Source organism: Aquila chrysaetos, chromosome 2 (assembly GCF_900496995.4).
Source record: "Aquila chrysaetos chrysaetos chromosome 2, bAquChr1.4, whole genome shotgun sequence".
Taxonomy (NCBI): domain Eukaryota; kingdom Metazoa; phylum Chordata; class Aves; order Accipitriformes; family Accipitridae; genus Aquila; species Aquila chrysaetos.
In genome coordinates this window covers 68,359,750-68,384,892 of record NC_044005.1, presented here as the reverse complement: position 1 = coordinate 68,384,892, position 25,143 = coordinate 68,359,750, and the positions used below count along the sequence as shown (strand labels likewise).

General features: G+C 38.7%; 1 protein-coding gene across 6 annotated transcripts in view; it reads right to left on the bottom strand.

Moving 5' to 3' along the window:
• Positions 1-25,143, bottom strand: part of EPHA7 (EPH receptor A7) — a 163,059-nt gene that overhangs the window by 107,777 nt on the left and 30,139 nt on the right. For all 6 annotated transcript variants that reach the window (XM_029998101.2, XM_029998138.2, XM_029998110.1 and 3 more), the window contains exon 4: positions 586-741. In XM_029998101.2, the coding sequence (XP_029853961.1) occupies positions 586-741 (156 nt within the window). The remainder of the gene's footprint in view (positions 1-585; positions 742-25,143) is intronic.

Sequence of the window (25,143 nt, the reverse complement as noted above, 5' to 3'; positions counted from 1 at the left end):
TTTCATAGTTTTCCCAAGTATGGGATTTGTTCGTCTCTTTTAAACATACCGCATGAACTGCTTCTAGTCCTTTGTTATCAGCTCTGATATGATTTACAGAGATATTTGGTGCTGCTTTGGATTTAGGAGACTTCCACTATTTGAACCACCAATCTGTGCAGGCTAGTCTATTTGCAGTTAGGAGGTTAAGCCAGATCCAATTACAGTTCAATCAAAGCTCAGATCCGCACGGGTTACTTTTCATTTTTCATGTTACTCATTTTGGTATTATATCACATAAAGCACATTGTCTACAACAATTTTACAGCCATGGGAAAACTATGCCTGTATTCTATCTATTACAATGAGTTACACACTTACCCAACATGCAATGTTTTCCAATGTTATATCAAGCAAACATGCAAATTATTTATGCTGATTCTACATTCACTGTCGACCTTTTTTCCCCTCTGCCTTTCAATTTCATTTACTGTTGTAAATGTACTTTTAAAATATAGGAAAAGCCAACCGAAACTACTAGCTACAAGTGGCTGCACCTGGTTGGTTAAGCAATGTCCTTTACCATTAAATTCATGACTGACTCACTTGTGCATGCGACATATGGTGGATCAGAAGGTGCTCTATAATAGCTATCTTCACAATCGCATCTTGAAGATCCGTCCTTGTCAGAGAAGCTGTGAGTAGGGCAGCGAGAGCACTGCAGATCTTGTGAGGAGGATTTGTAGAACCCACGGCCACAAGCTAAGACAGAACAGAACAAATTAAGGTTTAGATTTGCACGGACTAGTATTCTGATCTTTTTTGCCTCTGTCACGAGGTACACGTTCCTGTAAATGTCTGAACTACCCATTCTGTTACGCTGGCGCAAGCAAGATACTATGCTCACAACGTCTTTTTCTTCAGTTGATGCTGTTAATGATTTTGTGGCATTTTTATGAGTTCAAGCATACACTACAAATACCTCAGCAGTTGGCAGCACAATATTTTAACACAGAGGGCCACAGAAATATAACAAGCATCTGTTTTTCACCAAAGGGGAGTACAATAATGGTGTGAAACAGCTGGATGCCTGCAATAGGCCTAAACAAGGGAAAAACAGTCTGGAGAAGCTCTGCTCTAATGCCACTGAAGTGTTTCTGGAATCTGAACTAGTTGATTTGGAATTAATGGAGCAAAAGTTACTCCACTGATCTGAGAAACCCGAAGAAGCTGAAACCCACCAGTGAAGCCTGATCCCGAGGGAAAAATGAGGCGTGAACACTTGTTGGACAGACAATGCTGCTAGGAACAAGCAGAAAGAGGAGGAGGGCTGACAACGTAAGCTGCACAATTGGTTTTTCCAGTTTCACAGAGAGAGACAACCAGGCTGAAATGAATTTACTAAAACTTTCAAGGGAAAGTCAAAAGGTAGATAATTGGAAATACTCATAGAAGAAAATTTCACACTGTGGTTTGCCCGCTGTGAACCCATGGAAGTAAAAAATGTGTTGTGTTCCAAAACTGATGTTTAGAAATACTTCTTTCAGCTACTGCCACAGTTCCCAAAGCAGAAACACCCATAAAACACACCTATAATGACACTCACAAGCAGAGAACTGCAACCTAGACAGCCAGCTTAAGAATGGATAAACTATGAGAGCTGTAGGGGATGAGGAAGAAGGAAGTGGGGATCAGACAACCTAAAACTGGAAACAGATTAAGGCTCCATTTCAGCACTGAGGTTATGGGCAAACTTACAAACACTGTCAACATGAAAAACAGAACACAAAAGCCATCCAGATCTTCCTAATAAAGCAGAGGCTTTTTCAACCACACTATTTTATTCTTTTTTCCAGCCCTAACAGACAGTCTAACCTTCTTAAGCCATCACCTGTATGCAAAGAACAGGGACAGCAGTTGAAACTTAGTATTGGGTATCAAAATATTAAAGCTAGTTAAATAGTCATTCTGAATTCGGAGAGAGAAAATTTACTTTGGTTATATTCATATTTGCTTGAATATTTTCTCAGAACAGAAGTGCAAAGTATCCAAAGACACTGATATTTGGAACAGTTATTTCAGTTGTCTGGTACTGCAGTGATGGAAAGAGCATGAAAACAACGAGCTTTACCCAAATCTCACTGAAGTCAATGAGGAGTGTCTTTGACTTTAATAGCCTTTGGACTGAGCCCACAGATGACTCTTATTAATCTGATGAATTTTAGGCAACTGAGAGAAAAATAATGATGGTGAAAGATCACAGTAGATTAAAGTTGATGAATTAAGTAAATCAACAGTGGATCATACCAGTATAAAATGATAGGAAATTCTGGCCCTCTATTACTCTCTATCAATATACTAACTTTGTAAAGAAAAATATGCCTAAAGGACAGAAATCGCCGTAACATCTAGTGTTTGTTATGCTGAAAAAAACAGTGGATGGATGCTCAATTACCTGGCAGAGAAAATTAGCATGCAAAGCATGTATCCTTTGACTTTGACAAAGGGGCACGAGTTTGCATTAGAAGAAAATCTAGCCCTGCTTGTAAAACATGCTATAGTTTGATTCTACCACAGTAGCTGTTATATATGCTATTTAGAAAAGACGACAGAAAGAATTTTGGAGAAACACTTTGGATAAACATGACCTGTGAATTCGTAGTTGTGGCAAATTTAACTCAGAACCGTCCTTTTACACCTTCATTCAAGGTTGTTTCAGAACTTCCTCACCAAAGATAAAGAGCACAAAAGCTGAACTGATTTGTATGCATGTACCTTAAGACATATATTTAAACTTCTGTCTGCTCTTTCAGTGCTTGCAATTGAAATGTAGCTAAAATTACCAAATAATAGTTTCCTGCCTTTCTTAAATAGTCATGTTCCTCTCATACCGAGAAAAACACTGGACAAATACACCAGGTCTTCCAGCACGTAGCCCTCTGCAAAGCAAAGAGCAACTTAAAAGGCAAAGATCCCTACTGTGTTTCCAGTCTGTCCTTCTCAGCAGGGAACATTACAAAGCAAAGACGCAGAGGGTAAAATAGAGATTTCAGACAGAAATAACAAAACGTAAACAGAAAACCCCTTTTCATTTTTTTTTCCAATGACTTGATCAAGACATTTATATGCTTAGTCACTTACTATTTAAAGTAAGTGTGCGTTTCTTATTAGAGTTCAAAGGATCTGAATGTCTGTGACTAGTTTACATGACTGAAAGCCATTTATTCTCCCACACAGCATACCACAGGCAGCAGGTTCAGGCACTCGTACCATGCTACCATTCCATTAGCTTTTTTTCCAGTAAGAGGCTTGTGACAACATTTAATAACCACCCCTTCAACATATACACCCCATAAATGTAAGGGGCAGAATATTCCAGCATTGAAATTTTTAACGGTATGAAAGTAGTGCTTTCAAAAAGGATTTTTAAAAACTTTCTAGTTCTTTAGAAATGAAGATACGCAGGGGTACACATCATAATTAGAAGTACTCATTGGAGGAAGACAACTAAATTATTTTCCCTTTTTTCTTCATAAATTTAAATTTGTCACAAAAATTTTTTTTTTCAGCCTAGCGGTGGAATACTTCTATTGCTTAAAAACTGAGGTGCTATAAATCTTTATCTGTTTTTAACGTATATCACTGTCCTTGCCAAGAAACTTACAACTGAAAACTCTACCAAGACAGTGTTGCACAGACCAGTTACGAAGGTGTGATAACTTGCCAGTGAGCCATTACAGATCACAGATAGGAAAGATTCATTCAAAAACACTTTTTTTGACTCCTTTTTTTCCTCCCTTTTGTCCTATCTTGCCGAATTACCATGGTGAATTTTTTGTATTACAAGTAATTTAAACACATTGTTTTGTGCACGGTACTCACTCGAATACACGTTTAGCATATGCCACTGCAGTCAGTGCAATCACAAACATTTTGAGCCAATGTTTTTGGTATCACGTAAGGGCCTATGCAAATACTGTAAATAATGGAATATTGCAAAGCCACAAGTAAATACTGAGGAATTAACACACACTACTAAAAACTACGATGCCACATCTGTGGCACAACAAGGCACTAGCTGTTGTAACTAGAGATGCTGACTGCAGCTTATGTAGAAAAATAGTAGCTTCTCTGCTGTGAGCTCATCACATGCCTTAGCGGCTTGGTAGAGATCAAATAATGTATATTTTTCGTTTCATATTTATAAAAAAAAATTTCCCAGAAAGTCTGGAAGGGGGAATGAAGGCAGATGTAGAGAGCAGAAAACAGCAGTCTGGAGTCCCACTTGTGGGACAGGAAAAAGGAAAAAAGGGACGTGTTAAGTACTGTTCATTTTTATGTAACCTTTTCACTATAAACAGTAAGGAGATTCATTTTGCTTCTAGGAGAGCTACGGAACTTAAATTGGGAGGGATGATGGAAATATGGTGAGGACTATGAGTGACATGTAACAACTGATGTTTATATAACCAAAGGAGAAAGAGTAAACAGTTGTAGGGCAGTGACACATTAATCAAGAAAAGTATTTGCTACTACAATAATACAAACAAGTTAAAAGAAGAAATCTCCATTTGTAGAAGTGCAAGGCTTCCAGGTGGCATATCAACTTAAGACTTAAAGGGCACGCAATTGTTTCAGCATGTTAGACACTTGATTGAACATGGCTTTTGATAATAATTTTTAAGTTTATATGAAAATAATGAAACGTAATGAGCTGCAAGGAGGTGACTGCACTAATTACTGTTTGATCCCATTATAATAAGTAGACTGGTGTGAGGGGAGAAAAATAAAGATGACATACTGTGCTAGCAGAGCAAGAGAGTTTGCCTGTTTACTCGTTTGCTCACCATTCCCTAAGTTTGCCATCACGATTAAGTTTTAGTGGTGTACATGCCATAGTTTCACGCACACTGAAGAAGATGAAACTAATGTTTAAAACCCAATACTTTTTCAAAGTCAGCATCAAAGGATGGCAAAGGAGTAATCACAGAGTTTCAACAACAGCAGTATTACTTACGAACTTGGGGTGACAGCCTGGTCCCACTGAGAACCACGGCAAAATGACTGCCCACCTCCTGAGAGCTCAGGTTTTCCCCTGGGTTCCTCCCGCCTCTTCAGTTGAATAAAGTAAGTTGACTATATGTTAAAGTGATCCCATACATTGTGTTTTGTCCTACAGGCCGTGGCTAGAATTTGTTTTATAGCTGTGTGGACATAAGCCTCTATTCTTGTGATTTGTTTTGTGTTATCTTAATCAACTCCCTACCTTTCTACCCTTCCCAAGCCTGTGAACATTAAAGACAATTCAGCTAAGCCCCTTTTCACAGAAATTATGTATACACAAGGAGTTTGTGCAGATGTTTCCTGGATGAAGTTATGCAGCTGCAAAGACTTTATTAATTATAAAATGCAAAATGGATTGTTCTGTAATTGAAACTCTCTGGGGCTCTGATACATTTGAAAATTAACACACACATATGTATGGTCAGGACATAGATGGATGCTGTTAGATTATTTATTACAGATGGATATTTTAGCTAATGCAGAAAGAAGGCTGGTCTTTCTCCACTGGAGCTTTCAAATATTTGCTTCATATTAATGTCTATGGTTCCATAACTCAGGACTGAAAGCACAGCTTGCAGAAACAGTACTCCCACTGCTAGTGTTGCTGACCTCATCTGCGATGGACAGGTCCAGAATCTTTATTTTAATCCTATTGACAGTGCCTCAGTGGGAGTAATTATAACATTCGGCCACAAATCCAGACCTCCTGTCACTGATATATTAGGGTTTTTCACAACAAAAATGAGCAGCAGACAAGGAGGATGAAAACAACATGGGGTAGTGATTATAGCAAGATTTGTCAACCCCCTTCTGTATTAACCTGCTACAAACATATGACAATTTGGCATGGGAGACACCAGAAATACAAAATGTTTAATCTTCCACAGCATCAAAAAAAAAATTTTGAAAATAACTTGGGGGGCGTTGCTCTCCTACGAGATACATGGCTGGTAGTTCACAACATCAGCCACAGGCACTTTTTAGGCAATGTATCTGAAAAGTTTAGATAAACTGAAAGCAGACCATTATAAAATAATTCCCAAATGTGGATTTCAATGTGAAATATTAGACATAAGAAATCCACTAACAAAAGGAGACTTTATAACCTCTGATCCCCTTTTCCAATAATTTGTGTACTTTCAAGTCATGACTATGTTTGAAACTGTAAATTACTTTTATAGTGAGAGATGGCATGTGTTATGCCTTCTCTGGCACCTAATATATATTGTTTTATAAGGAGCTTAGACTGTAGTATTTTTTTTGTCTAACTACTATGCAATGATAAATGTCTAGCTGAAAAAGATGTTTATTTTCGCTTGATTTTTAAACTGCAATAGCATCTAAAGAATATTCATGTTTCAACCCAGGAATTATGTTGTATGGCTTAGCCAGAGTAAACTCAAGACTCTTAATTGTGCCTTAGCTACAGTGTGAATGATATCTCTAAACAGGGCTGTCCCGTGGCTGCATACCATCATCCACCAAATGTTTGCTGTTGCCTGTCAGGAATCTCTCAGACCTCACATTCATTTCCCAAGCCTAATATGTCCTTGCTGTCCAAAGTCCTGCTAATGTCTTTTGAGAGATGTTCACATACTGCTGTTCACACAAATAGATTCAGAAATAGAATGCTTGCTAAGTAATAGTAACTTACTCCAATTTTTCTACCAAATTAAGTGAAACCTTTACCTATGTACAAATCTCCTTAAAAAAAATAAATTAGTATGTCATTGTGTGTGCCTTTTTAACTTACCTAGCTACAATGAAACATAGACACAAAGAAATACTCTGGTGTTTTCCTGGCTAATTTATACACAAGGACAAGGTAATCAGGTTGAAGAACATACCCCACAAATCAAAGAATACCCAGTGTCACTATACTGTAACAGCAAAATTACTTTGAATCTAATGATTCTGAATAAGTACATAAAAGATTACATTTAAATGGCAATTAAAGAAACTCTAGCATCGTCTGAGCAGAATTAATTAACTGGGTAAGTTAAAAGCTGTGCACTGAGGCTATGACATAATGTTTCTCTAAATTTTCAGAGTTTGCAAGGACTTGGGCATGTGCCTCTCATTAACCTTCTTGGGAACCACAAATATAAAGCCACCGTGAAAATTTGGGGGAAAATTAACATGTGAGAGACACAAAGACACAAAAAAGCAGACAGATGCAACTCTATTATTGAACAGAGTTCAAAAGTGAAATGAAAGGAGGAAAGATATTCTGGCTTTCCTGTTCATTCTTTTCCTTTTTTTTTTTTTTTTTTTCCCCTTTTCTTCCACTATGCCCTTCCGTCAAGATTAGGTTTGCAAGGTGCTCAAGTAGCTTCTGCACGGACTTGAGTGACAGCTCAACTGATGAGCCAGATTGGGAGCAAACACTCCACACTTTGCAGGACATGGTGTAGCTTCATCACAAAAAAATTAATCCATGCCTGAAGTTTTGTCAGCAGTAGAAATTTTATCTGTCTTCCTCAGATGGCTCTCAACCAGTTGGAGAATTAATGGAAAAATGCACTTGATTTGCTCATAGCTTCTGTATCTTTGGATTTTGTTTTTTGTTTTTTCCTCTTTTACTGACTTGGTAATATTTAATTATGAACTTTTTCTTAATTTTTACTAAAAAAATCTGTTAAAAATACAGTGGCTAAGAATTTAGCAGATCTAAGACCACCAACTAACTTACATTATGGAAGTTATGATGGTCTGATAGGAAAGTTGTATGATTATCTAACTGAGTGGAATAACACTTCCCTTAGATGCATCAGCAGACAACAGACGTCGCTGCAACAAAAAGAAACTGGCTATGTAAACTACAGTGTAAGTGGTGCTTTTTTTTCTAAACAGATGTATGAAAAATTTATGCTAAATTTGTCACGTTCCTGTATTAATGTTTTTGTCTTTTTTTTTTTTTTTTAACTTGTACAAAATTCAACTCTAACAGCTGTAAGAAAAAAAATACTGGTAATGAAATTAATTGTTGGGATGTAGCTCAAACATGAAGCACCAAAAAATTCCTTATAGTCTGCAGTGTAGCTAGCTTGCCTTATACAGGGTTGCCACTTAAATAATAAACTGAGCTTACGGAATTCAGTAGTGACTCTGACAGTGGCAATGCTATGACTCAACTCCTCTGATGTCATACAGGTTCTGTACAGTCATACCTTGTCTGTCCATACACAAATGAACCCTGTGAGGTGTTTTAATGCACATTCGGGCTTTGTGATTGCCAACATGTCTTAGGGAAGGTTTCCTGTTGTTTTCTAAAGAGAACAAAATACATCAAAAAAGCTCCAAGGAGTAATGAAAACAATGTAATTTGAGGGGGGCATGTATTTTGGGTTTGCTTGTTTTCTAATAAAAATGCAGTAGAATCTGACCATTGATAAATCATTTGGAAAATATAAAAATAATCTAAAAAAAAAATCTTTTAATTTAAAGCCAGAGAGATTCCCATGATCTTCTTACCTGACCTTCAAATGTAGCAAAGACCTTTGGATCTAATGAAAATATCTTTAACCTCGAGTCCCGTGTTCGGTTTTGGGCCCCTCACTGCAGGAAAGACACTGAGGTGCTGGAGCGTGTCCAGAGAAGGGCACCCGAGCTGGTGAGGGGCCTGGAGCACAGCTCCTGTGAGGAGCGGCTGAGGAACTGGGGCGGTTTGGCCTGGAGAAAAGGAGGCTGAGGGGAGACCTCATCGCTCCCTACAACTGCCTGAAAGGGGGTTGTAGCGAGGTGGGTGCTGGTCTCTTCTCCCAAGTAACTAGTGATAGGATGAGAGGAAATGGCCTCAAGTTGCACCAGGGGAGGTTTAGATTGGATATTAGGAAAAATTTCTTCACTGAAAGGGTTGTGAAGCATTGGAACAGGCTGCCCAGGGAAGTGGTGGAGTCACCATCCCTGGAGGTGTTCAAAAGATGTGGTGATTAGGGACATGGTTTAGTGGTAGACTTGGCAGTGTTAGGTTTATGGTTGGACTCGATGACCTTAAAGATCTTTTCCAACCTAAATGATTCTATGAAATTAAAGGTAGAAATGTACAGTGGAATCTGAAAGTACTGGTTACTAGGTAGGATCTGTTATTTTTTCCTCTTTTACTGATTCTTTTAAGCAACTCCATTATTTTAGAATCTTTTAGCCTCATTACCTCAAATCAAACCATCAAAAAAAGACCGTCTCACTCTAAATAGCAACATCACTATGCAGCACCGCTGCAACACAACTACGATATGATGACCTTTTATACAGAGCAGTGGACATGTCCCCTGACATGAGCATCTCTAATGCCTATTAAGCCCCCCAAAGGCTCTCATCTCCCTTGCCAAATGAACAGTCACAGTCTTGACAGTCTGGCTGTCAGAGTCCTCTAATCAGGTAGTCACTGTGTTTTTCACCAAATCCCACAAAAGCAGTTTCCAAATATCTGCAAAAACCCTCTCACTCCCTGGCTACCCCTGTTCTGCCTTCCTGGGAGCAACACTGAGAGACTTCCAGGAGAAGCAGCACGAACTGGTGAAGGGAAGACTTGTGATGATAGCTTGTCTGCTGAAGTTGCTTCCAAATTACCATCAGAGGGATAGTGGAAATAGGGATAAGTTTTGGTCTATCACAGACACGTCAGCCAGATCTGCCAGCCAAAGACATCTGCGTATGCAGAGATCAAAGTTTCCAACTTGCGTCTCATCCTCCAGAGCCGTTCCTCCACAGACAAGTCCCATGGCTGTGGGGGACAGACAGCTTATGCTGCCCCAGGAAGATCAGATGCCTGCAGCTAGGCACTTCTCAGGCTGCCTACAGACTGGATGCCCCTGTACAACTTTCCAGGAGATTCCGTACATTGACCTGCCTGCCTGACCCCAACCATGGGCAGGCATGGGTGGGACAGTGTTAGCTCAGGCCAGCTCCAGGATACCAGACCAAGTTTTCCTTCCCAGGATGCCATGACATTCACCTAACACTTGTCTCTAAAAGCCTGGACACTCAGCCAGTCTGGTTTTGCTGAAAGGCTCAACACTGATGTCCAAAATACAATGTACATGCACCTATGCTGAAAAAGGGGTTCCCCAACAGAAATCTACTTCTGGAAGACATAAAATTTACTTTATTATACAGGCACGATCATTCACATGTCACTAAAGCCTTATTTAGAAAATTTTCTGACATACTACTGTAAAACTAACTTTGTGCTGTTTGTTTTATTGGTTCCTCAATCCAGTTCACTCTACAGGCACTAAATGTCTGTGAAGGCACAGCACAGGAGCAGGGGGCTGAGAAATGGTGGAAACACTTCTTTCAGCAGCAATGCTTAATCGATGCATTAATAAAATGTAAAGTTAGTAAAAATATAACCTGAGTAACTTCTTGTACTTCTGTGGAGAGAACAGTACTGGGTTTACTCATTCTGTCTATCTTTATGCCATAGATTCCCTCTTCACGCAGATGACTCCCTCCTGATGCCCCAAAATCCTGCCTTACAACAACTGTCCAGATACAAATATAACACAAGATTTTTCTATGAAGGCCTCAGATAACCTGAAATCCTTTCAAAAAATCATTTTGTCTCCTGTGAAATGACAGAGGTCTTCTGGGGGAGTCTTAGATCATATGTTTCAGGGATAAAGTTCTCTGTAAAGGAAGTGGTGCAAATAGATCTGTTGCTGTAGACTTCCTGAAGCTTTGAGACAATCAACTTGATGTGGATGTTTAATTTAATTTAACTGTAATGGTGCTTAATAATTGGCTGGCAAGAAATAAATCTGGAGGGCTTACTCATAAAATAGAACAGAAGCAGGCATCTCTATAAGCTTTCCAATTGAAATGAAATTAAAATAACTTAATAACACATTTTTGTTTCCTTTGGACAATGACCTACCATTACCATTCCAGGCTTCAATCCAGAGGAAATTTTTCACAGGTTTCTGTAACACATTCCTCAAGGCCATCATTATACAGCAGGCAAATCCATCCAAACAAAAGACCAGCTTCTAAGAAACCACAAGAGAGAAATGACTCCACTTCTGCACAATGGTGCTACAGAATCTAAAAATAACTTTAGCTGCAATTCCTGGTCTCAGATATTCCTACATTTAAAGTTGATTGTCCTAATTACTCAGAAAAAATATGTTCATGTCTATCAATCCATTGTGGTGCTTTTGGAGGAACTTTAATGCAAAAAAGCAACTGTTCTCCACAGTTACATTTAGCTTGGAATAGGAAGAAACAGAAACACTTCCGGAAAAGAAACAAAAAATACACTCCAATTTCTTTAAGAGAGGATTCCCTTCCAGGTTCACTGAAGCCAACAAAATTTTTATGAGTGCACAGATTGGAAATTTAAACTGTCTGTGTAAGTACTTAACTATAAACTTTCAAAATAAAAAAGGATTTAACCTCTTTATCTAAAGATTAGTATATCAGTTTATTAAGAGATTACAAACACACAACTCCTCTTTAATGAAAAAAAAAAAAAAAAAAGGAAAAGCATTACCATACTAATTCACTGATACAAAACTGAACTGGAATAAAACATGAAGAAACTTATTCTGGGTTTGCTTCACTAAGTCTGTGCTAAGAAAGAACATTGCTAACTGACAGATTTATCTGCTACAAGTTTTTATGAGAAATCTTCCCAGATTCACACAATGCTTTAATTCCAAATAGTACAGCATGAGTTGTGATACTGTGAAATGAAGTTGTCTTTACTAATTGCATACTCTGAGCAGAAGTGTGTCTTATAGCAGAGAGCGTATCAAATCTGCCTGGCTGATCCTTATGATTTAGAAATGTCACTTTCTACTAAGCACACAGAAAATAGGGAGGGGCAATAAAGCCGCTCAAAGATAGCAGCCATCCAAAAAGATAAAGAACACGCTGAGGAAAAGCAGACAACAGATTGCAGAGACAGAACAATCACAGATGGAGGCCAGGTGGGTGGGTCAAACAATTTTTTTCAAAAAGGTTTATTTTCATATTTAAACAGTACCCCGTTGTGTAAATGTTCAGCAAAGAACTGATAAGAAAATGGATTTGTAAGTGCGTTTGAACAAACAACATGTCTTATAGTCAAGAGGGGCTTAGTCGTATATAATTAAGGGATAATGTGCATGGTTGAAGAGTGTATGATACTGCAAGTGATTAAACGCCACTGCAAAACAAAGAACCTAGATACCCAAGGAAGCTTTATGGAGCCAGCATGGAGTAATCTTAAAACATGAGCTTCCTTTTTGTTAGAGAAGACAAGAGGATATTCATCTAACCATACAAAAGATTTTTTTCACTGAAAGCACTGGGAACTTCCACACTGCTTCTGCCACCTAATCAAGCTCTTTAACTAAGATTATCACACTTTCTGTTTCAGTGTACACTACTATTACATTTAATCCTTTAAAACCCCTAAGAGAACAGCTCTCTGCATGTACAATGCCCAGGTTCACTGGAACTGTGTGCAATCATAGTTCTCTGCAAATTTCCAAAAACGTAGTGGCATTAGCCAGCTGAGCAATTACAGTCCTGAGGGCTTGATTCAAATCCAATGAAGTAGTAGGTGTCTTGGACAATGGATGACCTGAATCATGCAATAAAGACAAGGCAAATGAGGAAGATCAAAGGTCCACCTAGACCACTGGCTTGTTTCTGGCCATGACCTATGCCCGATGTTTACAAAAGGAAAGAAAGAGCAGGGCAGAGGGGACCCGCATCCAACAACCAGGCGCTAGAAATCGTGAGCTATCAGCCATCTCTTTGGCTAATATCCCCTGACAAACTTTTCTTTCATGAATTGATCAAATTATTTTCATAAACTATGAGAGTTCATCCAAGTGACTATTTACCTGAACGTTAAACCATGTTTTATTTCTTATAAGAAAGCATACATAGTGCATGTTTCCATGCAATTCCTTACATAGCTGAAGCTTGTACAGATACAGCCACACCAACACTGAATCTGAGTAATCCTGACAGTAACACAACAGCAGCAGCCAACTCTGTGTGGCTTTCAAAAGCCCAAGAAGCTGAGTAAATAGCACGTTCCAAACACCGACTGTTAGAGGGGCTGTGCGCAGGTGTCCCTGACTACAGAGCCAGCTCAGGTATGTCACAGCAGAGACTGCAGTACAGACACACGAACAATCTCCACTGCATCTCACCAGCTGTCAGGTACATTTCCAAGAATACCGATATTCCAAGGCATTTACAACACTTTTAAGGATTTGGAAACTTAGGATTCCTGTTTGTGATTTTTATTATCATTATTTATTTGTGTCTTGGTTTCAACTTTTAAAAACTGAAAGGGAATAGAAAGAATGCTAATATAATGTGAATGCATCCACATTAGCACTTTTGTTTGGATCCAGAGTGCGCTTTTGAAGTGATTTCCCGGTCATCCCTGATGACCATGTTTTGGTTCACATCAGAGTAATCTCAGAGCACATGAACTGGTTTGCTTTCAGAGGAAAATAACCAGAAGATGTGCTCCAAGAGTGAAACTAATGCACTCCAACCACAATTGGATCAGACTAGACCTAGCCCAAATAAACACCCCCTGAAATTTATTTAGTGTGGACATCGAGTCCTCAGCAGTAACTGTCTTGCTTTACAGATTAACTTTTATTGTTCCATGCTCTTTGCTAGTGACACCACCATGAGGGGAAAACATGAATTCTTTATTTGGAGAAGCTTTAATTGTTGGCTTTGATTGACAAATCAGTACATAAATTATCTAACAGACGTAGAACTGACTCAGCGTCCTAATTGTGAACAATTTGTAACTCAAATGATTTTTTTTTTATGTGCAAGATATTCTTCAAACAGCTCTGCATAGCTTGTTAGAAAGACAAATTTATAGATGTTGGTTCCTCAGTGCTCAGGAAACTGCACAATTCTTTGAAAAAGAGCAAGATACTGAAAGAGAAACAATGAAGGAAGCAAGTAGTTATAGTCACAAACAAAAAGAAGAAAACAGAAATAAAAGGAAAAACAAAGAAAATAAAAGCTGGTTTACAGAAGTCAATGGAGAAAAAGCAAATTTATTATAAAGTTCAATAACAGGCAATAGGGCCGAGTTTGTCCTCACATAACATGTATGCAGCTCCCAGAAGAAACACTGTCCGTGTTAGGGAATTGTCCTCACAGCCCATGGCAGAATTCAGTTTTCCACTTGGGATGGAATTTAAGGCTTTCAATTAGGCAGCTGTATTCAAAAATCACTCATTCATTCTCAAAAGGATGGACTGCCAAGGAAGAAATAAAACATATCTCTAAGAAGGCGTGAAAGTCATGGCAATGGCCCAGGGGACAGCAGATATTGACACTGATAGAAAGCATTCCATGATATCTCCCCGGCCTCTAATACATTTCCGTCTGCAGTTCTGCTACATTACCCAAAAACATACTGGTCCTCTAGTACCACTGTCCTTCTTCCCCATTCTTGCAATTTTCTGCATTAAATATTAACGTTTTTTCTGAATGATAAAAACACAAATATAATTAAACTTTAATTAAAGTTAATTTTATAAGAAAAACAAAGATGGAACAAATTCAGAGAGTAGAGTGGCTGTGGAGGTCCACTAGGAGTCAAGGAATGGGGCTGAGCAACAGGACACAAAACAGGCATACAGTCCTCACTCGGGGCTCAGTTCCTCCCCTTCTCTTCCCAACTTTTTCTAATTGCTCAGCCAGATGAATTTCCATTACACAGCCCAGCTCCTTATCACCAGCAAGCACACTAGTCCAGCAGACCTACTGATCTCAAATGGGTCTCCTCTGAGACAGTGACAGGAAAGCTACACAAAGAAAAAAGGTTGGCCAACCCTGACGCTGGATTTAAATACAAAGTCAGACTGGGACCTGGGCATCCTGAGTCTGCCTTGAGGACTTCAGCAGGAAAAAAGGGGCTGTTGGGAGGGAAACATCAACAGAAACTGCAGCAATGTGATACAGAGCAGGAATATTTTTAGAGAAGTCATTCAAATTCTATGATTCTATGACTCTAAATTTATCCCTTGATCTCCACTGCCTAGCTGACAACAGGCCACAGATTAAATATTCAGAATGTGATTGCTCCCAAGATTACAACACCTAAATTTCAGTGTCAATATATTAGTGCTTACACGTGTAATGAGTAGCTAAGTTCTCACCGGAGCCTGTGGAGACCCAGGGCTGAATTCTGAGCTGCCTAACCACAATTGCTTAGGCCAGTCTGAGAAAGGCTATCCTGCCACGTCCCCACCTAATGGTCCAAGAGGGTATAGGTCTTCTGTGACTCCTGTATCACGTCTGCCAGCCCACACAGATGTCTTGTATACTATACACCACCTCAAACAAGACCAGACAAACAATGTTTATGAACCCAACCCCAGCCTCTTGCAAATGGTCAGTGGAATGGCTCTCCAGGCGACAGCTTCAAAATAAATCCTGCTCTCAGTTACTTGTCCTGGCATGCCAACATATAAAGCATCCAGTCATAAGAATTACCAGTAATCCTCAAATGGAACCCAACTGCATAGCCTCATAAAATATCTCCTGTTTTCATATGCAAGCAGTTTATCTAGCATCCTATGATAGGTGGGTAGTGATGAGAAATGAGAACAGTAGATTATCCACAATCTTTATCAGGTCTGCCTCTATCAAGCACCAAATAGATCCGTACACATAGCATTGTAGAGCTTTTTATAGCTTGTCACACAAAGTCTCAGTGACTGAACTGAAATGAGTAATGTATGCCTACAGGGACTGAGATATCAAGCTGAGGTTGGCATATCTGAGCCTTTGAGTAGAGAACTGGTGTACTGTAACTAGTCCTCTAAATTCAAAATAAAATACTGGTGAAGTTAAGTTGTTTATGATTATGTTAGGCTATTATGACATTTATGTGGAAGATGATGAAAATTAATTTGATATGAATGCAAATGTTAGCTGGCAATTTACGGCATTACAGCAGCAGTATAGAAAGAACACACATTTGAAGAATCTTAATTCTACACGAACAACGTGAGCATGTCTATGTTTGTGGGCATGTGTGTACATATGTGCATGCTTCACGAGCATTCATATTTCAATGATATAACCCTCTCTGCTGGCCTATTATGTGTCCAAAAATGAATGGTAGGAGTAGCAAACAGTTTGGGTGAAGCCAAGAACAAGTGAACATTCTCAGTTAATAGTGACTACAGAAAGCTGAGTTGTTAAAGACTTTATCAAGTACACAATGATTCTTAAAAGAAGGAAAAAAACCCTCTATTTGTCTTTCCGTGTCTCATCTTTCCTCAAACTTTGGAACAAACTAACGTATGACATCATTGAAATAGCAGATGCAAAAGCCATATATTGGGCTTTTTGCCACTATATGCATGAAGCTACAACAAGCATTAATTATGGACACTTCTGGGGGATCTGGGAATCCTTAATTAACATTTTACTTCCCACACTACAAAGGATGCCAACCCCTTTGCCCAGCCGCCAATTCTCATGTTGAATTAATAAGGCATTTTTGTGCATTTTTGTGCCCTTTTGGTTTCCTTGTCCTATAAGGCCCATAAGCAGTCAAAACTCTATCGTGCATTTAACTTGCAGCTTTTAAGATATTTGATAACTACTGATAACTTTGTCAAAATGAAACAAAACGCTGTTCAGAGCAAGGAGCTCTAAGATGTAAAAGGAACGCAAAGCTCACTGGAATCTTCCTCAAATGCAGGGAGAGGTTTTGACAATGTGTACCCACACATTTGACGTCAGTGTTACACAGGGTGACTTTATTGTACGTATTTGCAAGAATGAGCCCAAATGTGTTTCATCACTGCAGGCATACTGGTTTTCAACCAGTAAGGTTCCCAGCAAGTACCTCTGGATGGACTTAAACCAATATATCCTCCCATCTGTCCTCTGCACTTATGCTTTTCCAGTAGTACCAGAGGTTTCAAACAGCTCATACTTAGTCCTGGATTTTCACTCATCCTTCTTCAATCCTGAACATAGCACGTACTGTGGATTAGCAATCAAAAAAACTGTTTCATCAAAGTCTGAAAATGGGAGCTAGTGGAAAAAGAAATGGAATTTAATGTGAAAATAGGTAATGCTAGGGTTGCTCTACTGATTGCTTTTTTATTTTTTCTTCTTTTTTTTTAATACTGAATTCACTTACAGCCTCTGCTTTTTATTTGCGGTGAAGCTGCTATAAAATTTTCCGTCAGCCATAGCTGGTTTGCAGAATTAAGGGCTACTGCTGTAGAATTTAGAAATACAGATTCTTGACCTTTTCCATGATGATGTTTCTACAACATCCTTTGGCAGCAAAGCCCGTAGTCTAATCGATCGTATAGTAATTGTCCTAAAACTTAATATAAATTGTTCCTGACAGTGCTTAAGCACATCGCATTTTTATTTACGTCCACTGACATATGAAAATAAAATACTCCTTTTCTCTTTGTAACACTCTGTAACAGGTTGGCAGACTTAAGATTTTGTGCAGAAATAAAAGAGTTCATATGTTCTGCCCTGCTTAAAACCAAAACAACCCCCCCAAAAAACCCAAATCTCACAACCTTAAGAATGAAGACAACAAATGCCAGGTCATGCTGTTAGATGAGCAGCTCCCACCAATATAAAATAGTGAAGCACCTCTTTCAGATGAGAAAATCAGAAGAGAACAGGGGACAAAGAAAAACCTCAGACAGACTCAGAATGAAAGAAGATTAGGTAGGGTTTATGTGGTTTTACTAGTAAATCAAATCCAATAACACAAAACTTGAGGAAGGGATTGACTTTTGGTATTATCTCAGTCTATGTTGTTCAGCTAAAGATTCAACAGGTATATAGTCCATTTACATGCAGCTCTTTGCATATGCAGCAAAATTTACGTCTCTTGCTCAAATTTTATACCAGTTCTGCTAAACTTAGAAGATTGATTGCACTGCTGTTCTCACGAAGGTCAAACAGGTGATGCAAACTTCTGCTGCTTTTAGTTCCTAAATTTCTGAGAGTTACCTTAATTCTGTGGCGTTTGGGTTTACTGTATTACGGCTGTTGCCATGCTTAAGTACCTCAGTGGGATGGGAAAAGGCAATTTTTCTGCATAAAAGAATAACGTAACATTTGGCAACCCAAACATCTGCATTATCTCTTCAATTTTCTCTTTGCATCGAACACAGATTGAAACTGCAGTCATTTTCTTTATTCTCCATTTCTTTAAATAACATTATTTTACATTTTCAATAAACTTGGGTAAATTTTCCATTGAAGTACCTATTCCTTGAAAGAAGATGACCACAGTAACTCATCGTCATGGTATTTCATCTTACCCCTTCTAGCTTCTCATTTTTATATCAGAGAATCTGTAAACTGTTCTTCCAGGCTTTCCAGCATCTTATTGCCTCATCTTCTTCAGCCTGACTTTCTGGCACTGAGTACACCACCCCCGCCTGCCAATTTTAAATGACTATTCCCTCACTAGGGAACATAACATACTTTTTCACTGGGTCTGTCTTCATAGGCCCTTACTCTGAAGTGACTGAGTTGACAACAATATACGTACAATGTCCTTATGTCACGTGATGCAAAGTGTTTAAAAGAGAAGTTTAGTCGTTCTTTTCATATATTGTTCCACCTGGTTGCATATGTTTAAATATAAGCAAAACTCAAAATACTGGCTTTTCCTCAAAATTAATTTATTCAAAGGTCTGTAAGCCTAATGTCTATTTTTTGTACCCTTCTCTTTGCGACAATAACCATCAAATTAAAAGTAGATTTCACAGGAAGAGCTGCAGAAAGGTGGATACCCTACTCTGTTTCAACTTTCATTAGTCATGATGTATGGTACAGCCTGAAAATTTAGTTTTTATGGCCTCTGTTCTGTTCTAAGCAGAGGTATAAAGTAGAAGTGGAAGTGGACCAAATCCATACCTGATTTTATTTCATTTTGGGATTTCATTCCACTACTCTGTTAACTACAATAGGTATGTGGCCAGTTTTGCAGGCTAATTAGTCTTCATAAAAGAAAATTATTTAGAAGTAGCATTGCTCAGTAACAAAGGTACTAAGTCAAAATTTGTATTTGGGATCTATTCCTCACTTTGGCACTTAACAGTTTTGTGACCATAGCCAACTCGCTTAACTTCTCTTGTTTCCTCTATCTTCTCTGATTAAATAATGAACAATAGGAACTAAGGGGGATACATTCCCATTCAGTGTACAGACAGTAGCACCTCAGAATCAACTGATTCCTCTTCCTGCGTCTGGTTGAAACATGTAGGCATTAATGCACTAAACAGCAACAACAGCCTTCAGTAAAATCTGCAATTTCAGAAGAATTTAACCCGCTCAAAGGAAAATATCACTACGAGAGAGAATACTTTCTAACAGCTGATAGAATTAAATGGATGAACTGACTCTGTTCTCTACGCCTCCACCAAAACAAGCATGAAATGATAAAGGGGAAATTGTCAGCCATAGGATATACCTAACAGACAGGCACATCGAAGATAAACGTTTTATTCCTGCATCTTTTTTCTTGTGGATTTCAGGAGAGGGTTGTGGAGGTAAGAGGGTAGATAGACAAGGGGCTTTTATTGATTTTGTGTGCTATACTTGCTCTTGCTACTTATTAAGAGCTGTGGAAATTGCCCATAGCTATCTTTTTCCATGTTTTTTCTGGCTGCAATACTGTCGCTCCTGTCTTTGTTCATGTCCTGGAAAAGCAGGTCCTCCAAGGACTAGTGCTACAACAGCAGCAGACGCCCAAGTCATATAAATGAAGATGGTAAGAGATGTGTAAACACTTTGCAATATTCTGAATTCTCCTATTAATCAACACCACAGCCACTTAAAGAGGTGAAGACCTCCAACCCACAATGCCTCTGCTTAAGACCATCCAAAAGCACATGAAGGCAAGAGAGATCCCACAGGATCAGGCTGTAAAAGACTGCCTTGTTTTTAACTGTGGGTCTTTTTTTCAACCAGAGTAAGACTCATTGCAACTCTCCTTTAAGAATTTGCAATGGTGTCAACAACAGCAGCAGTAGAGACAGCAGCTTTCCAAGCATCTGTCGTGTCAGTGCTAGGGCCATCAGCATAAACAGATTGTGCTAGAGACAGTTGTCCCATGTGAATCAGTAAGACTCAGCCAATTCTCACCATTCTGCGCTGATCACTGATGAAAAGGATTTTCTTTGAATTGAAGGATAAATGTTATAAGTTCCTTGTACGTACAAAAAACCTCAGCATGTTTTATGACTTACTTTCCCTGAATTTCTCCTGATAAATGCACACTCCAATCTGATAAATATTCCCAGAGGAGAATCATGCATTCTGCCTGTCCAGACACATGGCGGGGGGGGGATCAACCTATGGATGACTAAATATTGATGAATATGGTGTGAATTCTGAGGCAGGTTCTCCCCTCCTCTGTCTTCCACTTTCTAATTTACAGAGTCTGCAGTATTTAGAGTCACAATGTCAACCAAAGTCAGAAGAAATAGAATTCTAGAAAGCATTACAACCATCATTAGCACTCTCTATCCCAACTACTTATCAGACACATATAAATCTTGATGCCTATGTGACTCACTATGATGAAATTAAATGAGAGCAAACAGAGCAAATGCATGTCTACTGCTTTTATCTCTAACCTAGTCAGACAGTCATCAATATATTTGAGCTACAGCAATATATTCTGTAATATTTCAGAATATTGTTATCATTTTATTAAACCAAATATCTTTAGTATTTACTCCTTGTATACCTCCATAGTTTCCTAACAGATAACCCCTCTCCAGCACTGCCTGGATGATCCAATATTTCATACAAGAGCCTCACATGCTCCCTTTCCCTTTCCCTTTCCTGTTCCTAAAAACAAACAAACAAACAAATTTCTTTTCAAATATACATTTAATTTATGCCTAATACTGTGCAAGGAGAACTTGCAAATCAGCATGCACAAAGGCAAGGAAGCAAAGCAGTTAGTCAGTAAGAATGTTAAAGCATGTGGTATCCCTGTTCATAACTGCCTGTATTGTAAAAGCACAGAAGCTGTACGTTCACACCAAATCAATCCTCCATTTACCCTCAGACATTTTAATCTGTTTCCTTAAAAGGACAGGTGCTGATAAAGATTTGAAACAGAGACCGAATTAAGAAAATGACAGGAAAAAAGAATCCCTGCTGCTACAAAACTGCACTCTCACCGGGATTGCATTTCTTGAATATTCTCCTTCAAGGAGACGAGCGTATCATTTTTTATATTTAGCCAGGGAAGGTGACAGACTGAAATCAGAGTTGCTAAAACCAAGGCAGGTAGTGTGAAATCCAAGGAAGTACAGAATGGAGAACTTAAAAAGAGGAAAGGGTTAAAAATCTTTTTCATCTTTAGAAAATCAGCACATTATTCCAACTGAGCTAACATGCTCAACTGTACTGCAGGATGACAAGGAAGCTGAAGACAAAGGTTTCATTCACAACTCTACCCTTTTACAAGAGATAACCTCCTGCACAGATGTAAAGTCAAGTCACGTCTGATTAAGTTCACTTCTCCTGTGACAGTGGACAACACTTTTGGAATCAAAATAGAAAGAGAAACCTTGGTCCTGTATTGGTCAGTCCCCTGCACATTGTTCAGATCAAAATTTAGCATAGCAAAGTGGCCCATGTAGATATTCATTGCAATTATGCTAAAAATCATGAAGAAATTTATAATTCTCCTTTTCATTTTCACCACTACCTAATAAAGATACCAACTCTTTCTAATAGCAAGTTGTGAAATACCTTTAAACATCACTGATTTTCCACCACTTATTTTCTTTTATTACAGGACACATTTAAAACAAATCATTATCTACGTTGCTTAGAAATGTACCTCCTCTTGATGTCTGTCTTACCCACGATGCTTCTGCTCTGTGACATCACAATTAGCTGTCATGGAAACGAATATGTGATAATAAGCAGAATACTTTGGGTCAACTCCTGGTCCAATTAAACTAAGATTCATGCCATTCACTTCAGTAAGGCCAAAATTTCACCTTTTAACTTCCGCCAATGAAAACCCAGTGGGAATAGCGGAGCAGAACGTGGCATCCAGTTTTTATGCAACGTTTGATAAATAAATTCAGCAGGAGGTTTGGCATTCGTTTTCATGGAAACATGGACTAACCTATCTCACACAAATAAGCTGTGGGGGCAGAAAAACATGCATACATTGGAATATTTTGTAAAAAGTGATGTTTTCTACACAAAGCTTATGATTTTAAGAACTTATTAGTTGTCCCAGTGGCCAAATTAAAAGGGGTTATTCTACAAATAGGCAGAAAATTATTTCATTTGTCCCTGAACTACACATCATTTTGTTTTGTTCTGAATTCCTAACAATGTGCTGTGAGATTATATTAACTCTTTGTGCTTACTGAGGCAGCAAGCAGGAGTCTGAGACTTTTGATCATGTTAGAGGGCTATCTCTTACTACATTGTTTCATTTTGTAAGTTTGTCACATGACATTAATCATTATTTCAAATTGAAAATAATAATGTAAAATGACTATTCCCATATGACACACTAATTAGCACCTACCTCAAAAGTGTAGCAAGCGAAAAAAAAATAAGTGAAATGTAAGACAGAAAGCTGACGCTATAAATATTTTTAATCTGTTTCTGGCCTGATATGTTAATATTGCTCATTTATCACAGAAAAAGTAGCATGTGTGCTGATCTAGCACTAAAACTTTTTGCAAATGCACAATAGCCAGCTACTAATGGCTTTGAATGCTATTAATGCATTGTGGTGAGAATAAATGTATCAATGAGTTTTTAATGACTCTAAATGGGATGCCTCTGTGCAGCAGCAAGGACAGGCACAAACATAATACACTGTGTTTTATTAATAAAAGAACAACATTTTTTCCTCCATCGAGATGATTCCCTTCAGGCCTGAAGTGCACCGTAGGTGATAGCTTTGCGACAAAAATGGAAAGACGTTCTTTTACTCCTAAAAGAATACTCCTTAGAAGACACTACTTTCTTCCTCGGGAGCAAGCAGATTACTTTGGACTCATATAGCCCAAAACAAATAGCCCACGTCTGAAAAACACATCTCAACAAAAAACTTTAAACTCCCTGCTTAATGAACGATGGGCATACAGAAAGGTTAACAACAGGAGGTCAATCTCTACTTACTTGCACTGGCGACTTTAAAATATGACCATTTCCATTTTCCTTTTTTGATTATCCCTTATCACTTATTACCTTCTTTCAGTATCCTTAACTACACAGCATTTGTCAAACATCAGAACTGTTTGACAGTTACCCTTTAAAAAATTCAAGAAAAGAAAACTGAAATATATTTCTGCAGGAGCTGATACTGTACAGAAGCAAGTAGGCATAAAGCTCATGATATCACTACAAGAGCTGGCAAGAGGCACTTCACACAATTAGGCAAATTCAGACTTATTTAATTGTCCAGCAACTTTACTGAATTCCTGCACTTCATTCTTAGCACAGAATTAAAAGTTACCCTCTCTATTTCTCCCCAGTGGTGCAAAGAAATTCAGTGAATGACGGGGTATCACCAGGATAGAGCATTTTAGTTAATATAGCAGAGCAGGAGCTGATCATTCCAGGAATGTTAGATGTCATAACATGAATGAGCAGCAGCAGCAAGGCTGTAAACTTCTAGGGCTGTATACCGAGAGCACTGTGCATTACTTAAGTGGAAGAAAAAATTACATGCAAAGTAGAAAATGCAGAGGAATACAGTTCCGAAATAATGAGATTGGTATTGCATATACAAGAATTTATTCCCATTTAGCAGTCAGTGGTAAAGAGACCAGACATTGCAACTCATAGCTAAACACCTGATTGGCAAGCTGAGGATCGCTGCAGACTTCACACGCAGTTGTTCCTGATTAAATCCATGCAAACAGAATAAGACTTGTTCCTGTTTAGTTTAAATCGCTTTTAAACCTAGATTCCCCTTGACATGCTCGTTCTCCACCAATTCCTGTTTTATCCTGCACTAAAAAAGGATGTGCAGGAGGAACAGGTGTGCCCTGACAAGAAACCTGCTCCTGCTCAGCGTAGGATATTTCCTCGCTCTTAACTTAAACTTTGCCCATAGGGAGACTCCAATTACACAGACATTGGAATGCAAGTCCTGTGCTGCCTGATGTGCTGCATGCAAGGAGCTGTGGAAGAGCCAGACCTCGTGCGCTCACCCTCCTCTCCAGTCTGGCCATTGAGGGTGTTTTACACACGCAGGCTGTAGCAAGATTTCACTCCAAAAGGGCCTCTACAGTCGTATGGGAGAGAGACAACTGTCCATGCTTATGGTCTGCTCGGTGAATTCTGCCGCAAGTATCCCTAGTTTGCAAGAAAAAGGATGGTTTTGCTATTCACCAGCCATACAAACTCGGTCTTTACTTAGGGACTTTCAAAGCCCCAAGGGGCTTCTCTCCTTCCCATTCCTCATCAGTGGCAACAGTTTTTCCACAAGTTAAATTATGTCCTCTCTCACACCTATGCAACAAACATGAATTCTCCCACACTTTGAGACACTTTGCCTATGATGGTTTTATATAGGCAAAAGCTACTTGAAGCCATTATGATTATGCTATCACAACTTCCTAAGCAGTCCTGTCACTGGTGTGTGAGATGAACTAGGATCCTTGGCTTACACTTTCGAGATACACTGATTCACCAGAACTAAAAGCATGTTTTAAAAAAAACAGCAAAAGAATCACGAACTGATCTGACTGGATATGAAAAAAGAACTTTGCAGTTGTTTTAACTGCGGGTTTTAACATGTGCTTCAGAATCAAAGTATTCTTGAGCACATAAAGTTGCCAATTCCTTTTTTTTTTGTTCTTCTTAATTCTCAATCCTAAAGCAATTGATAATCTATTTTAAATTCCAGTTCTAAGAATCACATGGGTTTGTTGTTATCGTTGTTTCCGAACAACCATCTAAACTCTAGCTTGAGGAAAAAATGGCTTCTAGTCCTTGCAGTTGTGGAAAACCGTTTGAAAAGATGACCCAACTACATTTCAGAGACTGAACAGATGCATACACAGAGATTAAAGAATAATGGTGATCTCAGACATTCCTGATTTTGTGGGGACCCAA